Source organism: Acinonyx jubatus, chromosome B2, assembly GCF_027475565.1.
Source record: "Acinonyx jubatus isolate Ajub_Pintada_27869175 chromosome B2, VMU_Ajub_asm_v1.0, whole genome shotgun sequence".
NCBI classification, from domain to species: domain Eukaryota; kingdom Metazoa; phylum Chordata; class Mammalia; order Carnivora; family Felidae; genus Acinonyx; species Acinonyx jubatus.
The window spans coordinates 26,968,418-26,988,650 of NC_069385.1; the positions used below are offsets into that span (position 1 = coordinate 26,968,418).

Consider the following 20,233-nt stretch of genomic DNA (forward strand, 5'->3'; position numbering starts at 1 on the left):
TTGTGCTGCCTCACACTTAGGTTACCAACTTGGCATTTTATGACATTTAAAAAAAAAAAAAATCTGGATCTGAGGGTAGGGCTTACTGAACGTCAGAAAATAGAGGGGCAGCGTGGTCCGCAGCAGACAGGGTGTTTATTAAACAGCAATGAGTAATCTCCCTTCTGGAGAGCTGCAAAGAAATGTTGCAACAAAATCAGAGGGAGAGATTCAGTAGGAGCCCCGGACTTCAACAGAAGAGAGTGAGCTTTGGCTGTCTTTTATTTGTGATGCAAATAAAAGATCAAACTGCCGACCCCACTGCCTGTCCCGGGGTTCTCACGTTATGGGGAATGGCAGGGAAGCAGATGGGGAAGCCTGGTGAAAAGTGCCAATTCAAGTCACTTGTGCGCGTCCTGTATCGGCTTGCTTCTCTACAGCCGGGGTGCCAGAGCCGGACACAGGGGCTGCTTCCTCGGAGGCCTGCGACTTCCTTAGGGAAGAAGGGAGTGAGGAGGTGATGACCCCCAGCAGACCCCGGACCACAGAAGACCTTTTTGCAGCTATTCACAGGTATCCCGAACTCCTCGCTCTTATCGGCGATCGACTCTCTGAGTCTTTCTAAGTGGTTCCTCAGTCTGTCTTCCTTGAGCTTTTTTTCTGTCACCCATTAACTTGATTTTTTTTTTTTAGTGTGTTTCTATGTTTTTTCCTTTTTTTCTTCTGACCCCCAATTTCTGTTCTCCTTTGTTCCACTGATTTTTATGAAGACGTGGGGACAGGGACTCCATGGGTGCCTTCTGCCCAGCACTGCACTTGCTGGCAAGAAATGCAATGTGTCAGTCACGTGACGGAGTATTTACAAGAACTGGATTAGAGCGACGGATGGTCTAGTCCAGGGGGAGGAATGCTGTGTTTTGTGGACAGAAGATAGGCACAGGCTAAGCTCTACGGGATTGCTTCTTTCCTAAGGGTGTTTTATTATTATTTATTTATTTATTCATTTATTATTATTATTATTTTTTTTTACTTCACGGAAATAGCAGGGTTTTTTAGCGCAGTTTTCTTTGGCTACTGAAATGTTTCCATACAAGAGTACGGTCTTTTCAAAGCGGGAGCGAAAGGAATTGAATTTGTTAGTGTATACTGTTAGTGCCATCTACTGGCATCAGAAATTGTTGGGCTTTAAGAAAAAATGTGGAGTAAATGTTTCAACATAACTGCCTGAACTGTTAGAGTCTTTACATATGGTCACCCTAGAGAGTGAATATGATTTAGCACCAAAGCTATATATATATATATATATATATATATATATATATTGCCTTGTTTTTCTGGCTGTAAACAGCCGCGTACTCGTTAACAGTGTCACTGTAAGAATAGATGAGATTGGATATGTGCAAGTGCTTTTAACCACAAAGCTGTATCAATCCTTTGCTGCTGTCTCAACTCCTTTACCACAGTGTTTTTGGACACTCTTATGAGTGTCTTTATGCTGCCAGCCCCTCATATGGCCCTGAATCAAGGTCCCTTTTCTCTTCCCGGAACGAAGCATCCTATAAAATCATTTGACTCTCCATGTAAGTAACCTTGTGTCAGGACTGTTTTCCCAGCTCTTGGAATCTGAGAAGGCTGTTGCATGAGATGAAAAGCACGGTGTTATCCCGATCTGAAATTCCTTGTGCAGCATATAAATATCTAACTTGGGGAGGAGTTGGGGGGGGGGGCGGAGGGGACCAAGCTGGGGAATTAGGTGTTTGTCAAGAATTCTGTTTTTTCTTTTCTTTTTTAAAGGTAGAGTATTTTATTATTATTATTTATTTATTTATTTATTTATTTATTTTTTATTTTAGAGAGAGATCCCGAGCAGGGGAGAGGGGCAGAGGGAGAGAGAGAATCTTAAGCAGGCTCCACACTTAGGGCAGAACCAGACACAGGACTTGATCCCACAACCTTGGGATCATGACCTGAGCCGAAATCAAGAGCTGACGCTCAACTGACTGAGCCACCCAGGTGCCCCAGCAATTAGGTTCTTTACATCTTGGCTCTAGCATTGGAGCCTAAAGACCCTAAAGACTGCCTTTTTAGCAATGGTTTCTTTGATCTCATTAGAAATAGAAAGGTGTAGCTACTTATGAAATTATTTCTGAACACTGTAAAATGAAAAATGCTACGTCTTTGAAACAGACGTTAGTGGCATTTGTAGAAGTTTATACAGAGGTTTCTATTCTAACCATGCTAGAGACATAATAAGCACACCGTAAATATTTTCTGGATTAAATGAAACCAGTTGGGATTTAACTATCAGGAAATTCTTCCAGGATGTGGCATCTTTCATTTCATAGGGAATGCACTGGTTTGCTAAATGGGCAGACATATATGTTTAAAATAGCAGTCTACAGAGAAGATACGTTGCTCGTTGCTCTGTGTACTAAGTACTTGGTCTCAGTGAGGAACCCAACTATTGTGGGGCCAATTTACTATGTGCTTTTCTGAAAAATACGCCAAATGTCTCTTCCATATTTTACTTTGGCAACCTTCTTAAGACACTGAAAAATCTGTGGTGCCTCCTAGTAGTGAATTATATCTACTACAGATGTGGAAATCAGCCAGTCTGTATCATTCTGTGTACACGTGATAGAAATGGAGACCAAGTAGGGTATGGATTGGAGAGCGAGGGGAGACGACTGCTAATTTCTGTTTTGGTATTGATAATGTATTAACGGACATAATAAAAATCCATCGGAAGTCTGCTTTTGTAGGCTTTATTTTATTTTATATTCTTCAGCACCTAAGAATTTCTAATAATTTAGAAACTTTTTTTAAAATTTTTTAAAAATGTTTTATTTGTTTTTGAGAGAGAGAGAGACAGAGTGTGAGCTGTGCAGGGGCAGAGAGAGAGGGAGACAGAATCCACAAAGCAGGCTCCAGGCTCTGAGCGGTCAGCACAGAGCCCGACGCGGGGCTCAAACCCGTGAATCACGAGATCATGACCTGAGCCGAAGTCGGATGCCCAACAGACTGAGCCACCCAGGCGCCCCACCTAAGCTAATAATTTAAAAGAAAGAGTATCTAAACTGAACCCACAGCTTTCAAATTTTATAATGCAAATGAATTCACTTCAGATTTAAAGCCAGATGGAAAATGTAGAACACCAGTTGAGGTGTGAAATTTTTATATTTATTGAAGTAATTAGTTTTCAAGCCAGTGTTAACTGTTTGAGTGCTTTTTATAGCCATCTTCTTTGGAAATACACACACAGAGCATGTATGTGTGTGTGCGTGTGTATACATACATATATGCAGAGAATTTGTGTGCTTAGATTTAATTCTCATTTTCAGGGGCAGCTGCTTTTGAGAAACAACAAAAACTTTTATAAATTCCCATCTCCTCTCTTAATTCTAAATCTACAGTGAAAGGCCATAACTTTAATCAAGTATACCTGTGGCTTGATGTATGGATTTCAGCACACCCTTACCTTTTTTTTTTTCTTAATGTTTATTTTTGAGAGAGAGCAAGAAAGAGAGAGAGAAAGAGAGAGAGAGACAAAGAGAGAGAGAGAGAATATGCAAATAGGGAAGGGGCAGAGAGAGAGGGAGACACAGAATCCGAAGCAGGCTCCAGGCTCTGAGCTGTTAGCTCAGAGCCTGACGCGGGGCTTGAACTCACGGACTGTGAGATCATGACCTGAGCCGAAGTTGGACATTTAACCGACTGAGCCACCCAGGCACCCTGCACACCCTTACCTTTTAAAAAACAAACTAAAAATTAGGCTACAAAGCAGTACCTGCAAGAATGAGATGGGCAGAACTGCTTTTGAGAAGTTCAAATAAGGCAATATATATAGCTTCAGTGCTAAATCATTCACTCTCTAAGGTGACTGCTATAGGTTGTGAGGTCAGGCACTATGGGTAGGAAGATACTCCATCAGGTCCTAGTTCTTATATTAAGCTGTGTGACTTCACTCTTTGGTATCAGTTACCTTCCCTGGTCAGACCACACCAGCTAAAGCCATTTCCAGCTCTGAGATTCTGCGATGTTATTATTTTTGTGGTTTCTGTCAGCTGGTCATTAATGTATTCCAGAGCACCGCTCTCTGTTGACAACCATGCAGAGCTGTTGGACCAAAGGGTCATAGGCCAGGCTCTGCAGTCTCAAAGGGGCTGGTGCCACGTCAGCTTTGGCCACCCTTCACATTTTTGTTTCAGTCCTTACCATCTCCTGTCTTCTGCTTTGGGGGCTTCTTTTTGGCCAGAGGCATGGAGAGGACTGTGGGAGCACCAAGCCCAGGGCAGCCATTAGGGGTCCATTCCTCCCGTGTCTTGCTGTGCAAGGCCAAGTAAAAACAGCACTGAAGCGGGCCTAGCGGCAGGAAGAAAGAACTCTTTTTCCCTAAATGACACTCACAGTTCTGTTGAGCACATCTTCCATGCCTGACACTTTATGGCTGTTATTTGCATTCATCTTTATTTTATTTATTTATTTATTTATTTATTTATTTATTTATTTAACATTTATTTATTTTTGAGACAGAGAGAGACAGAACATGAACGGGGGAGGGGCAGAGAGAGAGGGAGACACAGAATCGGAAGCAGGCTCCAGGCTCTGAGCCATCAGCCCAGAGCCCGACACGGGGCTCGAACTCACGGACCACGAGATCGTGACCTGAGCTAAAGTCGGACGCTTAACTGACTGAGCCACCCAGGCGCCCCTGCATTCATCTTTATTGATAAACTAGGAGCTCTCTACCGTTGTTTCACTTTCCAGATAGGATACTGGATCAGAAACTCTTTTTTTTTAATTTTTTAATCTTTATTTTTGAGAGAGAGACAAAGTGTGAGCAGGGGAGGAGCAGAGAGAGAGGGAGACACAGAATCCAAAGCAGGCTCCAGGCGCTGAGCTGTCAGCACGGAGCCCGACGCGGGGCTCGAACTCACGAACCGTGAGATCATGACCCGAGCTGAAGTCGGACGCTCAACCAACTGAGCCACCCAGGCTCCCCAAGGATCAGAAACTTTAATCTGCCCAAGGTCACAGAGCAAGGAAGCTTTAGCATGGGATTTAGCCCAGGTCTGTGTGACTCCAGAGGCTCTTCATCTCATTGAATCCTCACGAACCTGTGAGGTTAGTATCCTCGCCCCCATTTTTACAAGTATGAAAACGGACTAGTTTGTCCAAGGTCACACAGCTAGAGGTTGGTAGTGCTCAAGTTCAACTCTCAATCTGTATATACAGTACCAACCTCTTGGTGCTGCAAGCACCTGCTGCATATTCTATCATTTTATAGCAAACAAAAAGATGTACCCATGTCTTTGTTTTATTAAATGTACCGAGTTTTTCTTAAAGCACCTGCATCTGGCTGAGAGATTCCTTGCAGACTGAGTTGTTATTGTGAAGAGACCAGCAAGGGGCCCCCTGGCTCATCTGCTTTATTATCTCTGAGTCACTCTGCATACAAAACACATTGAACAGCAAGCTTCTTAGAGACTGAGGACAAGAAACACCTCCGGGAAACATCTTAACTTTCCCTAAAGGCCCCTCCTCTGTCACATTCCACCCACATTCTTCAGATTGTCTTGATCACTGAGAGGTTTTCTGAAGTCGGTCAGGAAACAGGATCTGGTGTGGAAGGTTCACTCTAGTTTTCTGGAAAACTGGATTTTCAGAAGTTGACATATGGGCCAGTAAGAGCCAAGGAAGCCTGGTTTTATGTCACACTCTAGAATGTACGAGAACTCAGAGCTATAGAATTGTTCTAGAACCTGAAGTGGGGGCCTCCCTCGTGGTAGGGGATATTCTGGGGGTTGACTTATCTATTAGCCCTGTTGAAGGGCTAGTACCAAACAAGAAAAGGAAGATTACAAACAAGGGTGGTCGGCAGTGAAATTCACTCGGGATCAGTCTAATACGGGAGTGTTAAATAAAATACGGCAATAGAAACTTTTGAAATGATCCTTACCACAGTAAGTTAATATGATATCTTAAGATTCATTTCAAAGTAATCCAGTGAGGGTACAGATGAAAGAAGGGCAGCCATGAGTTAATCATTATTGTAGCTGGGTCATGGGCTCACATGATAATAAAATAAACTATTAAAGGAACTCTTAATAAATGGTGACCGGAATATGCAGTAAGAGAAGCAGGGCGGTTGTGACCGACATCCCATGGCCCACTGGGAATGAACCTTTATCTTCATGTTCTTAAATCTCAGATCCAAGAGGAAAGTCCTTGGCCGTAAAGATTCAGATGATGATCACTCCCGAAACCATTCTCCCTCCCCACCAGTGACACCCACTGGTGCTGCCCCCAGCCTGGCCTCCCCGAAGCAAGTGGGGTCAATTCAGAGAAGTGTCCGTAAAAGCAGCACCAGCAGTGACAACTTCAAAGCTCTGCTGCTAAAAAAGGGGAGTCGGGCAGACACGAGTGCCCGCATGTCTGCAGCCGAGATGCTGAAGAACACAGACCCTAGATTCCAGAGATCAAGGTCAGAGCCTTCGCCAGACGCGCCCGAGAGCCCGTCAAGCTGCTCCCCAAGCAAGAACAGGCGGGCCCAGGAGGAGTGGGCCAAGAGCGAAGGTTTGATGCCTCGGAGTCTGTCCTTTTCCGGCCCCCGGTACGGCCGCAGCCGAACCCCGCCTTCTGCGGCCAGCAGCAGATACAGCGTGCGGAACCGGATCCAGAGCAGCCCCATGACCGTCATCTCGGAAGGCGAAGGGGAAGCCTTGGAGCCTGTAGACAACCGGGCTCGCCGGGCCCCGGGTGCTGCGAGGGGATGCTCCCTGGATGGACCGGTGGGGGATGAAACGGACAAGGGCAGCCTGCTCTGTGGCGGGGAGCTCGCCGCCTCGCCGCAGGCACAGGGTCCCGGCCCCGCCAACGGGACAGTCACGGCGGAGCGCACGGGTCCATCAGAACGGTGTGGAGGTCGTCTGGGGGAAGAGAGCTAGGGACGAGAATGTGAGTCTCCCAGGTAACGTGAGGGAGACGCACAACACCTCGCTCTAGGAGATCTGACAGGTACCTTCCCTGCCTTGCCCGTGGATCCCGCTCAGCGTTTGTGCTGTGGGCCCCGGGCGCTGCCAGCCCTACAGCGGAAGGGGGGTGTTATTTAGGCCTCCCCTCGGCACTTGCCCTGTGGCTGAAAAGCAAGTAGAAGCTTAACTTCCAGAAGTGCTTCCTGGGGAAGATTTCTTTTTTTTATTCCTCCGAACGCCCTTTTTTTTTTTTTTTTTGACTAAATGCTGGGTGGGTGTGTGTGTGTGTGGAAGGGTGTGTGTGTGTGTGCATTTTGAACCCTTTTGTGTTAAAACACACGCGTGCGTGCGCTCACACACACATACACACGCGCACACACACACAAACAGCATGTACAGAAATAGAAGGAAAGATGGGTGGAAACATGGAATCTTCTGGACTAGGTGGGAATTGCTTGAAAAGTATTCTGTTTGGGGAAACTAGTGAGTTTCTGAAGAAAGAGGGGAGAGAACCATTCATTCTAAGAAAGAGGGGGCATATTGGCTGGTGCTGCAGAGGACATGGGGTCCCGGCCCCGGCGTGCTTTCGAGGTGAGCTGTGTCGCGATGAACCCAAAACGATGGGAAAGGGCTAAATGACTAATGGGTTCAGGTACTTTTTCCTGGGGAAAAAAGGCTTGGTTTCGTGAACATGACAAATGTGGGGAAGTGGCAGGGCAGTCACTTGGAGCCTGCTCCGCTGCGGCCACAGACACACGCCTTCTGGCCTGAGTTTTAGACACGTGGGCAGTCTTTTCATGACTTTCCTCCTTGAGTAGAGGCCAAGGCCTTCCTTGAGAACGAAGATGACCGCGTGCGCGCACAGAGAGGGTGAGAGGGGACAGAAGGGAAGAGGGGCAAGTGATAAAACGCTGCTGGAAGCTGTTTCCTGCTTATGAAATAAACTTATTTTTCAGAATTCCACTTGAAGACTTGCACTACAGAACTGTGGGTGGAGATTTTCCTTTTACGGCCATTTTTACAGAGTGTAAACTCGCATTTGGCAATTTCTTATCGCTTGACATGTCAACACTTGCTGACTTTTTTGGATATCCTTTTGGTGACACCAAAGATATAGGTATGGCTATTTTTCCTTGACCTGCCTACATACAGTACTATGCCCCCATTTAGAAAGGTTTATCAGAATCTATTCTATATTCTCATACTTTGAAGAAAATGCTGAATACCTCTTGTTAGTCAAATACACTAATAAAAATTGGCAGGGCTTGGCTATTAATTAACCCTGGGAAATGAGATTTTAGATTAAAAAGATTTTTTGCATCATTTGGTTTGTGAGTTTTTATATTTTTTATAAGTAATTGAGTTGGCTAATTACCTTCTAATCTTCTCCAGCTAGAATTTTTAATACTTATAGGCGTGGGAGAAAAGTGTGTAAAGTATTTATTTTTACGTCCTACTCTTGTGCCCCCCCCCTCCCGCCCCCATTCCCTCCCAACTGCCGTGTACCTGGACTCCTTTATTTGTTGGTTACATGAAACAAGCCTTGTCGCCTTCATTAGAAGGACTTGAGACGACAACACGGAGATCCTTGGCCCGTGTGCAGTACGGCTACCAGCGGTCATCTCTTTCGGCATAAAAACATCATCTAAACGTTGGACCGCACGGGCCAGACTATCAAAAGGTTTATTACACATCACAACCGTAGACCCCCATTTTAGACACGGCTTTGAGACAGAAACAAACCTAAGGAATGAAGGCTTCTTCCATCCTCTGAAGAAAACAAAACCCTTCTTTTCACACAGCCCGCAATGAAGACCTGATATTTGGCCAAAGGCTAAAGGACTTTTCACCATTTGGAGCTACCGTCTGCCGTGCTGGGCCCGAGGATCTCCTCTTCTACATTTTAGAAAAGTGGTGTTGGCTTCTGAATATGAAACCTCCTCGCTCCCTAAGCCCGATTAGAATGTACGTGAATATCAGACAACTTTAACTTAATATATAAATCATTTATGGCGAAGGTAAAGTAAAACAACATCACCACTAATTATAAAACTATTTTAAAAATCCCCGTTTTTAAAGAAAAAGGATACTAGGTTTGAAAATTTGCTTTGAATAAAACAATTGTAAAGGAAATAGTTGAACCTTACTTCTTTTCGTTTGTGCGTGCGTTTTTGAATAATAAGATCGGCCTTCTTCCACAGAACTGGTGAGTGCTTTGCTGGATACAAACAGAACAGCAGTGAAGACCAGAAGGTGCCTGTGGGAGGTGGGGACCCAACAGAGAGGAGATAGAACATCACAGATACTGTGGATGGTGCCATCTCAAAGGACATATGGAAAAACAGCCCTGAACAGTGTCCTCTGGACTTTTGGATAAATATGAAGAATGTATCGACTGATAGTTCAGGTGGTGTGGCATGTGGAGAGATGCGAGATGTTTTCACAGGCGTGGATGAAATCTAGGGAAACCAGAATCTAGACTCCTCCCTGGACCATATGGCACCTTTAGCTTTGCTACTTTATTCCTCTGTGAGGAATGGGGTCTGTTTACAGACCCCGTCACCTTGAAAAAACCCGTGAGGGTAGACTTGTTGACTCTTCCTTATATCCTGAGACCGTAAGTCACTGATAATCATAGAAGTCCTAGGGACAAATTACTTCCGCCTTATTTTTCCTGAGAGTTGGGGGAGAAACAAACGGTCATGTGGTCTGTCCGGTGGAAGCCACCTCAACTTTGGTCTGATTTCTGCCCTCCTATTTCTGAAGGATGTTGGTTACAACCATTTCTTCTCACCTGAGGGTGGGAGTATATTCGTTAGGAGAGTCACAATAACAAGGAGACAAAACACCACCCCCCTGGAAGAACAGGAGAAGCATGCGACTGGCTTTATCGGTTCTGCCTTAATGTGTTTTCAGCACATGAAGTGAATATGAATAATTGTGTTGCTGAGATTCCATCAAGAAATGAGTACAACAGGATAGTACACTTGGGTGATATTAGGATATTATTGGGCAGGGTGAGAAGGAGGGTCTTTCAGATAAAACATGGACCTGACTCTTGGGGTCCGTTTGATTCCTGAGGTCTCTTTTTCTGTCGTTAGCCCTTTAGTTACTGTAACACAGTCTCTTCCGATGAGCCCCTCTGCCTTCCACACAGGTCAGCTTTTATTCATAGAACAAGGACTAGAGCAATCTGGAGTCATGTGTTTGGCATTTTTAAAAAGCCCTTTATTAAATATTTCTAATATGCTAGGTAAGGTATAAGGGAGTCCTAAGATTTAAAACGGTTAAGCGTCCAACTCTTGATTTCAACTCAGGTCATGATCTCACAGTCTGTGAGATCAAGCTCTGCATAGGGCTCTGCACTGAGCGCATGGAGCCTGCTTGGGATTGTCTCTCTCTCTCTCTCTCTCTCTCTCTCTGTCCCTTCCCTGCTCACACTCTTTCTCTCTCCTTCAAAATAAACATTAAAAATGTGGATGAGATCTCATTAAGGGGCTTCAAATCTAGTGAAACACACACACACACTGTGAACTATCCTGTAAAACGTGTCAGAATGGTTGAAAAGGAAGAGCACTCTGAGCTCCACAGCGAACCCTGTTGGGATCCCACACCCTGTGTGTCCTCCTTTACCATTTGAACACCTGACATTGATTCGAGATGGCAATGCACCCAACTGAAACGCTACACCTCACAGCCTCCCCTGTTGTCAAGAGGGTCAGTTTTGACCAGTGAGACATGAGCAGTGGTCTGGAAATCTCCAGGAAGGTTGCTGATATAGGAGCCAGTCCCATCTCTTGTTGCTTTGTTTCTCCCTGAAAGAATGGGAGGCTAGAAGAACAGTACTTTTCCGACATTTCAGCACCAATGGGTTGAAAGCCACATGTGTGGAAGGTGAAGGAGAAAGGAACCTGGTCCATTGATTGCATCTAGAGTCACTGCATCAGCCTTGGGTGGTCTACCTTCTAGGTGCACTGCGTTTTTAACTCACTTGCAGTTGAGTGATAGGGGTCTCAGAGGAAGATGTCATTGCTTTTTTTTTTTTTTAAGGTTTTATTTTTAAATAGTCTCTACACCCAAGGTGGGGCTCAAACTCACAACCATGAGGTTGAGCGTCGCATGTGTACTGACTGAGCCAGCCAGGTGCCTCAGGTGTTGTTACTTTTGTCTAGATGGATGAGGGAAGGATTGGTTGTGAACCTGAACTAAGACTTTATGGACAAGGAAGGATTTCACCAAGTGGGGCAAGTTGGGAGAAGAAGGACCCTCCAAATGGAGGGGATAGCATGAGCAAAGGCACAGAGGCCAGTGTTTAGAGGAAGCCATGTAGTTAAAATGTCTCCAGAAGAACATAGTAGGACGTGAGAGTAGAAAGGTCATCTCAGGCAAGAATGTAGAAGGCCTGGGATGTCCTCCCAAAGAATTTGGGGGTTTTGTTCTGTAATATTGGGAAAGAATGAAGGTTTTATAAGGAGAATGATATGACCTGGCTTCGTTCTTAGTCTTCTAAAGCTATATACTCTTTCTTGTTGAGTACATCTAATCCCATAGCCTTAAATATATGTGTGTGTGTGTGTGTGTGTATACACACACACACACTCATATATGTATATACATATATACATATTCACATATATATGTACATATGTATATATACACACACACATATAGATAGATACACATACACACACACACACACACACACACACACACAACACACTGGTGATTCCTGAACATCTCCTGTCCTTACTTCCTCTGTGAACTCCAGATTGGTATATTTGCTGCTTACTCAACACCTGCATTAAAGGTATTTTAAACCTCCTATCTCCAAACCATACCCCCCACCACAATCTTTACTTTATCAATTAATGGCATTACACAATGGCTCAGGCCCCAAATCAAGGCTTATTCCTGTGGCCTGTTTCCTTTTCAAGCCGCATCTCAACCATAAGCAAGTCATGTGAACCCTACTGCCAAAATAGTTCACAAATCCAATCACTTCTCACCAGTTTCACTGTTGTCTCGTAACCAGACTACTGCAAACACCTCCCAACTGGTCTTCTGGTCTTTACTGTGCATCTTCAACCGCTCTTAATTTACCATAAAAATAAGCTCTTAAAAACAAGAGATAGCTCTCCACTGCTTGAAACCCTCCACAAAGACTGAATCTTACAGCCAATGGGATTCGAACTCCTTGCTGTGGCCCGCAAAGCCTTTAAGATCTGCCACTGTCCTCCTTATTCAAATAGTCTGGCCTAATTCTCCTTTCTGTCCCTTGACAGGCGCCATTTCAACCTCAAAACCTTTATTTTAACTACTGAAAAGAAAAGTGCCTGTATTTCTATGTTGGCTTAAGTTCCTCAGGAAGTAGACACTGAGACCATTAGGAATGCAAGGTTTTATTGGAGTGTAACACCGTTAAAAGGAAAAGCGAAGAAGGAGGATAAGGCCAGGAGAGCTATCAGATTGCAGTAATGACCTTACACGGCTGCCCAACCTATGGGGAACTCTGGGGAAAGTTCACTCACCAGAGGTCTCCTGTGTTGGACAGAAACAGCGAGGTCCTTTACCACTGCCTTGTCTGGTCTTTGGCAAGAGGCCACTCTGAGAAAAGCATGCCTTCAATTCCCACCGCTTAGTAGAATCACTGGTCCCCAACCCTTGGGATAGTATGACTTCAGCTTGAAAGCTAAGGTGGCCCCCGATGAAGCCACCAATTAGAGGCTATCAGCCAACCACACTTCTTGCCGTTGGAGGGCCAGTCTTGAGATCTAAGTGGCACATCTCCATGCCTGCCACAGTTTGGCCCCTTGCACCTTGTGGGTCTGCTTCCCCCACAAACGCAGAGGGCCATTCCGCCAAGGCTCTGGTGGACTTCTCTCTTCCTGAGGAGAAAGTGTTTTTTAGAGGAGCTTGGTGGGACCAACTACAGCCCTTCCTGCCACCGGTCTGGGGCCACAGCCGGTACTTCTCCTCCCTCCTCCACTCACTCCATGCCGTTTACCCTCAACTGCCACCTCTGCTCATCTCAGTGGCTTTCCTAGTGGTGTGACCCATGCTCTAATTCCTGAGGGTTCTGAGATCGTGAGAATCAAACCCTCTGGGACCAGCGCTGCTGCACTTGTCCATTCACAGTTCTAACTCGGCAAGGAGTACAAGGGATACACCACGTGGGTGCCCTGAGTTTCCATCATGTAACAGCAGACTTACCCCCTCTTGCACTCCAGGCTCAGGCATCCCTAACAAGATGGTGGCTCTTGTCTGCTGGACCCAGACACAAGGAGTCCAAAGTCCCCAGGTGGCAGCAATAGGTGAAGTTCAACAGGACCCTTGTTGTGTTGTCTAGGGAGGGTGTATGCCTTTGAGAACAAGGACCTCTGGCTCTGCAGAGACCTGAGTGGTGGAGTGGGAAATCTTGTGTCCCTTGGTAGCTCATTGGGAGTGACGGTAAGTACTGTCACTCTTGCTTCCACCCCTTGGTTCTCAGAGCCATGTATCCTTCCTGTTGTGGACACAGCACTATGTAGGATCTCTGATTTAGGAAGTATATAACTTGGTAGGGTGTTGGCTGCAACCAAACCAGCAGCTTCTAGGTGGTGCCATATGTGAGAGGCCTAGTGGACCCCATGGCCATAGGTAACTCTCCCTGATTGGGTGTTCTGATGTGTAGATCACACGTTCAGTACATCCATGCCAGTGGATCAGAGATTTTGTTAAGTCTCTAGAGGGAGGGTGCTGTTGAGACCCTATAAACAGGAAAGGAAGCTGCATGTCTAGAATAAGTGTCTAAGCTTGTGTGAAGGAACTGCTGGCCGTTTCAGGAAAGAATGGGCCTTAGGTAGTGAATTTGGCCTCAAGTGACCGGTTGATCTTCTCAGAGGCTCACGAGGGTCCCAGACCTGCTATCTATTGCTGGCAGGCTGGGCATTCAGAGTTAGCAGTGTCGAGGCCAGCCCTTGGTAAGCGGGAGTCCGTGGTGTTGGGGGTTCACGCATAGCCTCTATCTCTGCCTCCGTTGCCACCGTATTTGTGTGCACATTGTGCCAGCACTGGGGTGGGCACCAACAAAAGCTAACAGCAACAGGTTGTCATTTTGTCTTCTTGGTGGCTTAGTGCCCCTCTGTGGTGTGTGCTTTCTGGTGGGCATTGACATGAGCCGGTGTTTTCAAGCTCTGTGCCTGCTCCCACATGTCCTTCCACGTGCCTCTATCCCCAGACTCCCTTGTCTCAATCATCCTTTTTTTTTCTTTCCCCTTTCCAACCTGCTAACCATTTGGCCAGGCCATTTGCCATTGCCATGACCGCATATATATTTCACGTTTCCTCCCTCACAAAGTAAATGACTAGTTCCGTCACCAAAAATTCAAATCCCCCCCTTTTTTTTTGCAGAAAGATTGCATAAAACTTTTTCCCTGAGGTGGTCTTTCAACATCACCCCTGAGTGAGGGTGTAATGCAGCTGTCGTCCGTGTTCATCTTGCATCCTTAAAGTAAGCCAACTCATCAACATGCCAAGTTCAAGCTTTTCCTTCTTCCTTCAGTTGACCCAAACAACCACAGGGAAGTAGGGGAGGGGGTGGTGGGTACAACAATGAGGACGTGGGAGTTGGGGCGACCTGCTCATGCAGCTTGTGTATGTAAGTCTGGTCCTGCTCATGATGGCTCCTGGATGTATCATTTCTGCCTCATGATGAACTGCGACTGGTCCTACCAACTTTGTGACCTGGTGGTTCTGATGGGACCTAGCTAAGATGGACAGTTCTGGATACATCATCCCTTGGTGTCTCATGGTTGCATCTCTACCAGGGCCCAGTAGCACACCAGAAGCTGTGTTTCAAAAAGGATGTAACTCTCTCTTACAGTTAGCAAGCCTTCCTTCAGGAACCCAAGTACCTGCATTGTGATTCTTCCACTGGGGATTGTCATGAATTCTACATTGCACTTTTTTTTTCACCACTGACACCTCTAATGGCATAGGTCTGCCAGATCACGTGGGCCATGCTGCTAATTCTTTCCCAACTGCCACTTCTGGGTGTGTTCCTAACTGATTCCTAGTTATGGGTCATCATTTCCTGTTCCTTTGCGTTTTTTTTCTAGTAATTTTTAATTGAATGCTGGGAGTTAGGCTGTTTGTTGGTGGATTTTGTTGTATTCCTTTAAATAGTACTGGGCTTTATTCGGTGCACAGCCACATTTCTTGGAATTTGTTTGAGCCTTCCAAGGCTTCCTTTTAAGTTTCATTAGGGAAGGTCCAGAACAGTCTTCAAGAGACAATTTAACCTTACTACTAAGGCAATACCCTTGTGAGGACACCACCTGATACATACATGCACCACCTGATACATACACCACCCCATGTGTGATGAGTTATTTCCACTCCTGCTAGCAGAAACAAAAAACTGCTCCCTAAAACAACAACCAACAAAACAAAAACTGTTCCCAAACCTAAATAAAATCCGTGAATCATGACTTTTACTGCTTTCTAATTTTTCAGTTCTTGGCTTGGGTAGTTTCTTTTTATACTTTCACAGACCAGTGCTTGGCCAAGGACTCAAGAGGACTCACTGTAGATGTATAGAGGTGTGTGTGTGTGTGTGTGTGTGTGTGTATGTTTCTTCATCCTCCATGCTGCTCAACAATTCAGCAGAAACAATTTTTTTTAATTTTTACTTATTTTAACTTTTACACTTTGGCATCCCTTAATACTGATCTCTGTCTCTCCAACTCAGTGCGACTGCTGGTCTCCATTTGACTTCCCCCTCCTGCTTCACTGCCTAGAAGCAGCCTTGAAAACATAAGCTTCAACGTTCTTTGAACTCACCATTCCCGCCCCCCTTCTCTGAGAACACAGTCATTTGCTATGCACTTTCAATGTCTGGTTTTACCGTCACAGCCAGAAGTGGACGTGGAATATTGTTTTTGATTTAGTGCCCTGATTTGGGGGGGGGGGGTTCTAAGTTTACACTCTTTCCTCACAGGTCAAGGAATCAGTGTGGGATTGTCCTACCTTCCAAGTATTTCAATCTTAATTATACATTCAGGAATTGAGGAAATAGCCAGTGACTGGTTGGTCTACAAACACAGGGACCAACTGGAAGCCAAGCTTTGAGTAGAACTCCATTTATTTCCTAACCTCTGTATGGTCCCACTTAATGGGGGAGGGCAACTATGATGACACTTTGGGTTTCTGGGTGTCCAGTGTCAATTTGGACCCCAGTGTATCTGGGTATTTCTCTTTCTCCAATGTACATCCCCAATGGATATTTAGAAAAATATCGGGGGACTCGTTACTTTGCACACTCGCTGAAATATTTCAGGGATCTTTTCCCTGGGAATCCAACCATCTTTTCAGTCAGTGAGTCTTGGGTCTGAAAAGAGGCTCAACTCTGGAAACTGGGCAAGGGATTACAGTTGTGGGGAAGGGGAGATCTCAGTCCCCTGCTTATCTTTTCTTGCTTTTGATCACGTATAAAGCATTACCTTGTTGGCTACCCCATCTATTTTGTCCCTCCAGATGCCATGTTCTATTAACCATCTCCATAAGACTACAGGTTAGGTTCCCTTGGCTGCCCTTTCTTTTCTTTTCTTTTTTTTAAATTTTTACTTATTTTTAAGAGAAAGAAAGAGAGAGAGGCAGAGCACAAGCAGGGGAGGGGCAGAGAGAGAGAGGGAAGGAGACACAGAATCTGAAGCAGGCTCCAGGCTCTGAACTGTCAGCAGAGAGCCCAACATGGGGCTTGAACTCACAGACCGTGAGATTATGACCTGAGCCAAAGTCAGACGCTTAATCAACTGAGCCACCTAGGTGCCTGCCTTGACTGGCCTTACCACCTTAGTGGTTAATGTGATAATGCACCCTGGTGTCTGCAGTTAGCACTGCCACCTTAGCTCGTCACAGTCTCCTCATCACCCCCACTGTCGTCAGCAAGCCAGACTCCACCCCAGCCAGTCCTGCCGGTCTGGACTGCAGAGCAGAGCTGCGGCCGAGCAACGTGGTTTTGCTCACACACCTCTCATCTGTGCCTTCCCAGTGGCCTTGCTAAATGGCCGGTCCTCTGGGCCTTCCCAAGGAACATTATTTCTATGGATGGAATGAATTATTGCCACCCCTCCCCCCTCCCCCCCCCCCAATTCATACGAGGACGTCCTAGCCACCTATGCGATGGTGTTTGGGGATGGGGCCCTTGGGAAATAGATTTTGATGAGGTCATGAGGTGGAGTCCTCAAGATGGGATCATTGTGCTTATAAGAAGAGAAAGAGACCAGAGCTGCCTCTTGTTGGTTCACAATTGCCTCAGGAACATCCCAGGTGTCCTCTGAAATTGGCCCCCGAACACGGAGGGCAGGGAGGGACCAAAGAAAAGAGGTAGACCGCTCCATACCGGTAGGTGGCAGTTTTGATAAGCAAGGGAACCCATGAGGTTTGCCTTAGGTGACTGGCTGTAGGATGAGTGGTGTTCTGCAACCCCCCCAACCTCTGATGTTTACAGTAGACCCCCCTTAGGTGCACCTTCGATCCCTACAGCTCCGGGTGCCCGCAGCCAACCTCAATCCCGGCGGCAGATGATCCTCCGTGTGAAGTACGGTCAGAGGGTCAGTAGCGGCCTAACGCCACCTCACAATGCCCCTGTCACTCACCTCACTTCATCTTGTCACCTTATCATCTCACATCATCGCAAGAAGGGTGAGTACGGTCCAGTAAGATTTTGAGAGAGAGACCATATTCATAAACCTTTCATTAGAGTATATTATTATATTGTTTTCATTTTATTATTGGTTATTGTTAACCCCTTACTGTGCCTAATTTTTAAAAATTCAAGCTGTATCATAGGGATGTATGTATAGGAAGAAACAGTATATAGAGAGTTCAGTACTATTGCGATTTCAGGCATCTGCTGGGGGTCTTAGCATGTCTCCCCTGCAGACAAGGGGGGATGGCTGCACGTAAGAGGCCTTAACTGGGTGAGTCATGTATCCAGTCCAGATGGTCCCATCACCACTTCTGTTTTATTTTTTTAATGTTTATTTATTTTTGAGAGAGAGAGAGAGGGAGACAGTGTGAGCATGGGAGGCACAGAGAGAGAGAGAGAGAGAGAGAGAGAGAGAGAGAGAGAGACACAGAATCCAAAGCAGGCTCCAGGCTCTGAACTGTCAGCACATAGCCGGATGTGGGGCTCAAGCCCACGAACCGCGAGATCATGACCTGAGCCGAAGTCGGATGCTTAACTGAGCCACCCAGGCATCCCGTCCCATCACCATCTCTACCCCAAGGCTGTGTCCTTGCAGGGGCATCTAGGAGCGGGAAGGGCAAGTGGGACACACATTCCAAGGACAGGGCAGAGGTGGGAGCCTCCAACTACCTGGGTCCAGCTCTTGGGTCAAATGGCGGTGGTGTCTTCTCGGTGACCTCCTCCGATACCTCCCCCCAGCTGCTGCGTAGGGGTAGAGAAAGAAGACGGCTGTCTGCAAAGCCAGAAGCCAGCCCTCGCCAGGCACTGACTTGGCCAACACCTTGATCTTAGGATTCCCAGCCTTCAGCACTGTAGGTACTTCTGCTGCTTGAGCCACCCTGGCTATGTGGTTTGTTACGGCAGCCCTAGCAGATGAGGCGAAAGTCTCCTGATGGGTCTTATTGCCTTGGCTAATTATCCTTTCCAGCAAGGCCCCTTCTGGGAGCTTGGCATTCCTTCCTCTATTATATCTCTCTTGGCAGTTCAGGCGTTTCAACATTTCTATCGCTTTTTCCAGGCCTCTGGGAGTCACCTACCCTAAGGCACTGAGTCTGCACCATTGCCTGCAGTTTGTCTCTCGGTGTTAAATCCCGTGTCCTGAGTGACATTCCCAAATCGTAGACATTCCCTCCATCCAGTCTTCTGACCGAGCACCTGCGGAACCTGGTCCCACGGGTGCGCTCCTGGCCCCTGCCCCTACAGTACCTTCGGCACATTATCCATTGCTTCCTTCATCCGGCCTGGCATGACCCCAGCCAGGTGGTGCTATGACTTAACCTTGGGTATCGACCTGGGAGATGGGGTAGGTCAGCGGCTAGGGCACCTGTTGCCTTACAGGGCCAGATCTCTATGCGTCTTGCATTTCCTCCTGTTAGGGTGGGAGAAGGGGGAGGGGTGGTTCAAGTTCTTAATGGGGAAAGGGAGAGCCTCTTCTGCAGGCCCAGAGTGTTCAGAAACTTTCAGGGGGGTCAAAACTGTTGGGGGCATCCACCCGGTGTCCCCTTCTCATTATCCGAGTTTGGTCCTGACCTTGGCAGAACAAACCTGGCTTGTTGAACGTTTTTGGTGGTTACTACTTTTACCATCACTTCCCGTACTTGACCTCCAGCTTCTTCTGCTTAATTTCTGTGTGAGGTGAGGGCTTCTTAGCAAGTTACCAAAGAGGTTCTGGCTCTCTCACAGTTGTTGTTGTTGTGGTTGTTGTTGAAGGGTCCTGGGTTGGGCAGAAATAGCTAGTTCTTGGGCCACCACCTTGCTCGGTCTTTGGCTGGAAGATGCCAGAAAACAGCACGCTGTCAGCTCCCACTGCCTCGCTCGGGCATAGCAGCAGACCCTTGAATCTGCAGCAGACCCTGAAGAAAGTATCAGCTGGAGATGTCATCTGACCACACCCCTCAGAGCCAGGCAGCTGGTCCTTTCTCGAAGGTGGATCTGAGGGGCACATGTCCATGGGCTTGCCTGCCACAACCCCCAGTCTCAGAAAAGAAACGACTGGTCTTTGGCCACAGTTCCACGGAAGTCCCAGAAATGATCAATGACAACTCCACATCAGTAATCTCCCAGCAGCCTCACTCTGGGAGCCACGCCTCCACAACTAACCCTCCATTCCTAAGGGATTCGGGAAGTCTGCTAACCCTTGACCCCACTGCTTCCTGAAACCCCGTTCAAGGTCAGCAGTTTTCTTTGTCCAGAGAGACTGTGCAAGCTCAGTTCTCTCTTGCTCAGCAAGCACTACGTGCAGCCTTTTGTTCTGAATACCGAAGGTGGCCTCTTCCTTTGACATGGCCATCTCTGCCCAAGAGGTCCCCAGCCCGCCAGGCTTTCATCTGACTGGCTCCTTCTCGCCATCCCCGTCTCAAACGTCTCTTCCTCGGAGAGGTCTGGCCTGACCCCCTGTGTGAGGTCCACTGCCCCCTGCCAAGCCACATTCTATCCCAGGGCCTCATTTCATTTGCACGCTCTCCGTCTCTAGAATACAGACTCCAAGAGGACACTCCCTGCTGTACTTCTCAGGAGGGGGGCGGGGGGACTGAATGGAAGAGCAAAAGGC

General features: G+C 46.7%; 1 protein-coding gene across 5 annotated transcripts in view; it reads left to right on the forward strand.

Moving 5' to 3' along the window:
* NHSL1 (NHS like 1) overlaps nt 1-9,088 on the forward strand; it is a 131,877-nt gene extending 122,789 nt beyond the window's left edge. For all 5 annotated transcript variants that reach the window (XM_053222190.1, XM_027056775.2, XM_053222192.1 and 2 more), the window contains 2 exons: nt 420-552; nt 6,191-9,088. In XM_053222190.1, the coding sequence (XP_053078165.1) occupies nt 420-552; nt 6,191-6,926 (869 nt within the window). In that variant the 3' untranslated portion in view covers nt 6,927-9,088. The remainder of the gene's footprint in view (nt 1-419; nt 553-6,190) is intronic.
* Nucleotides 9,089-20,233: the final 11,145 nt, after the last annotated feature.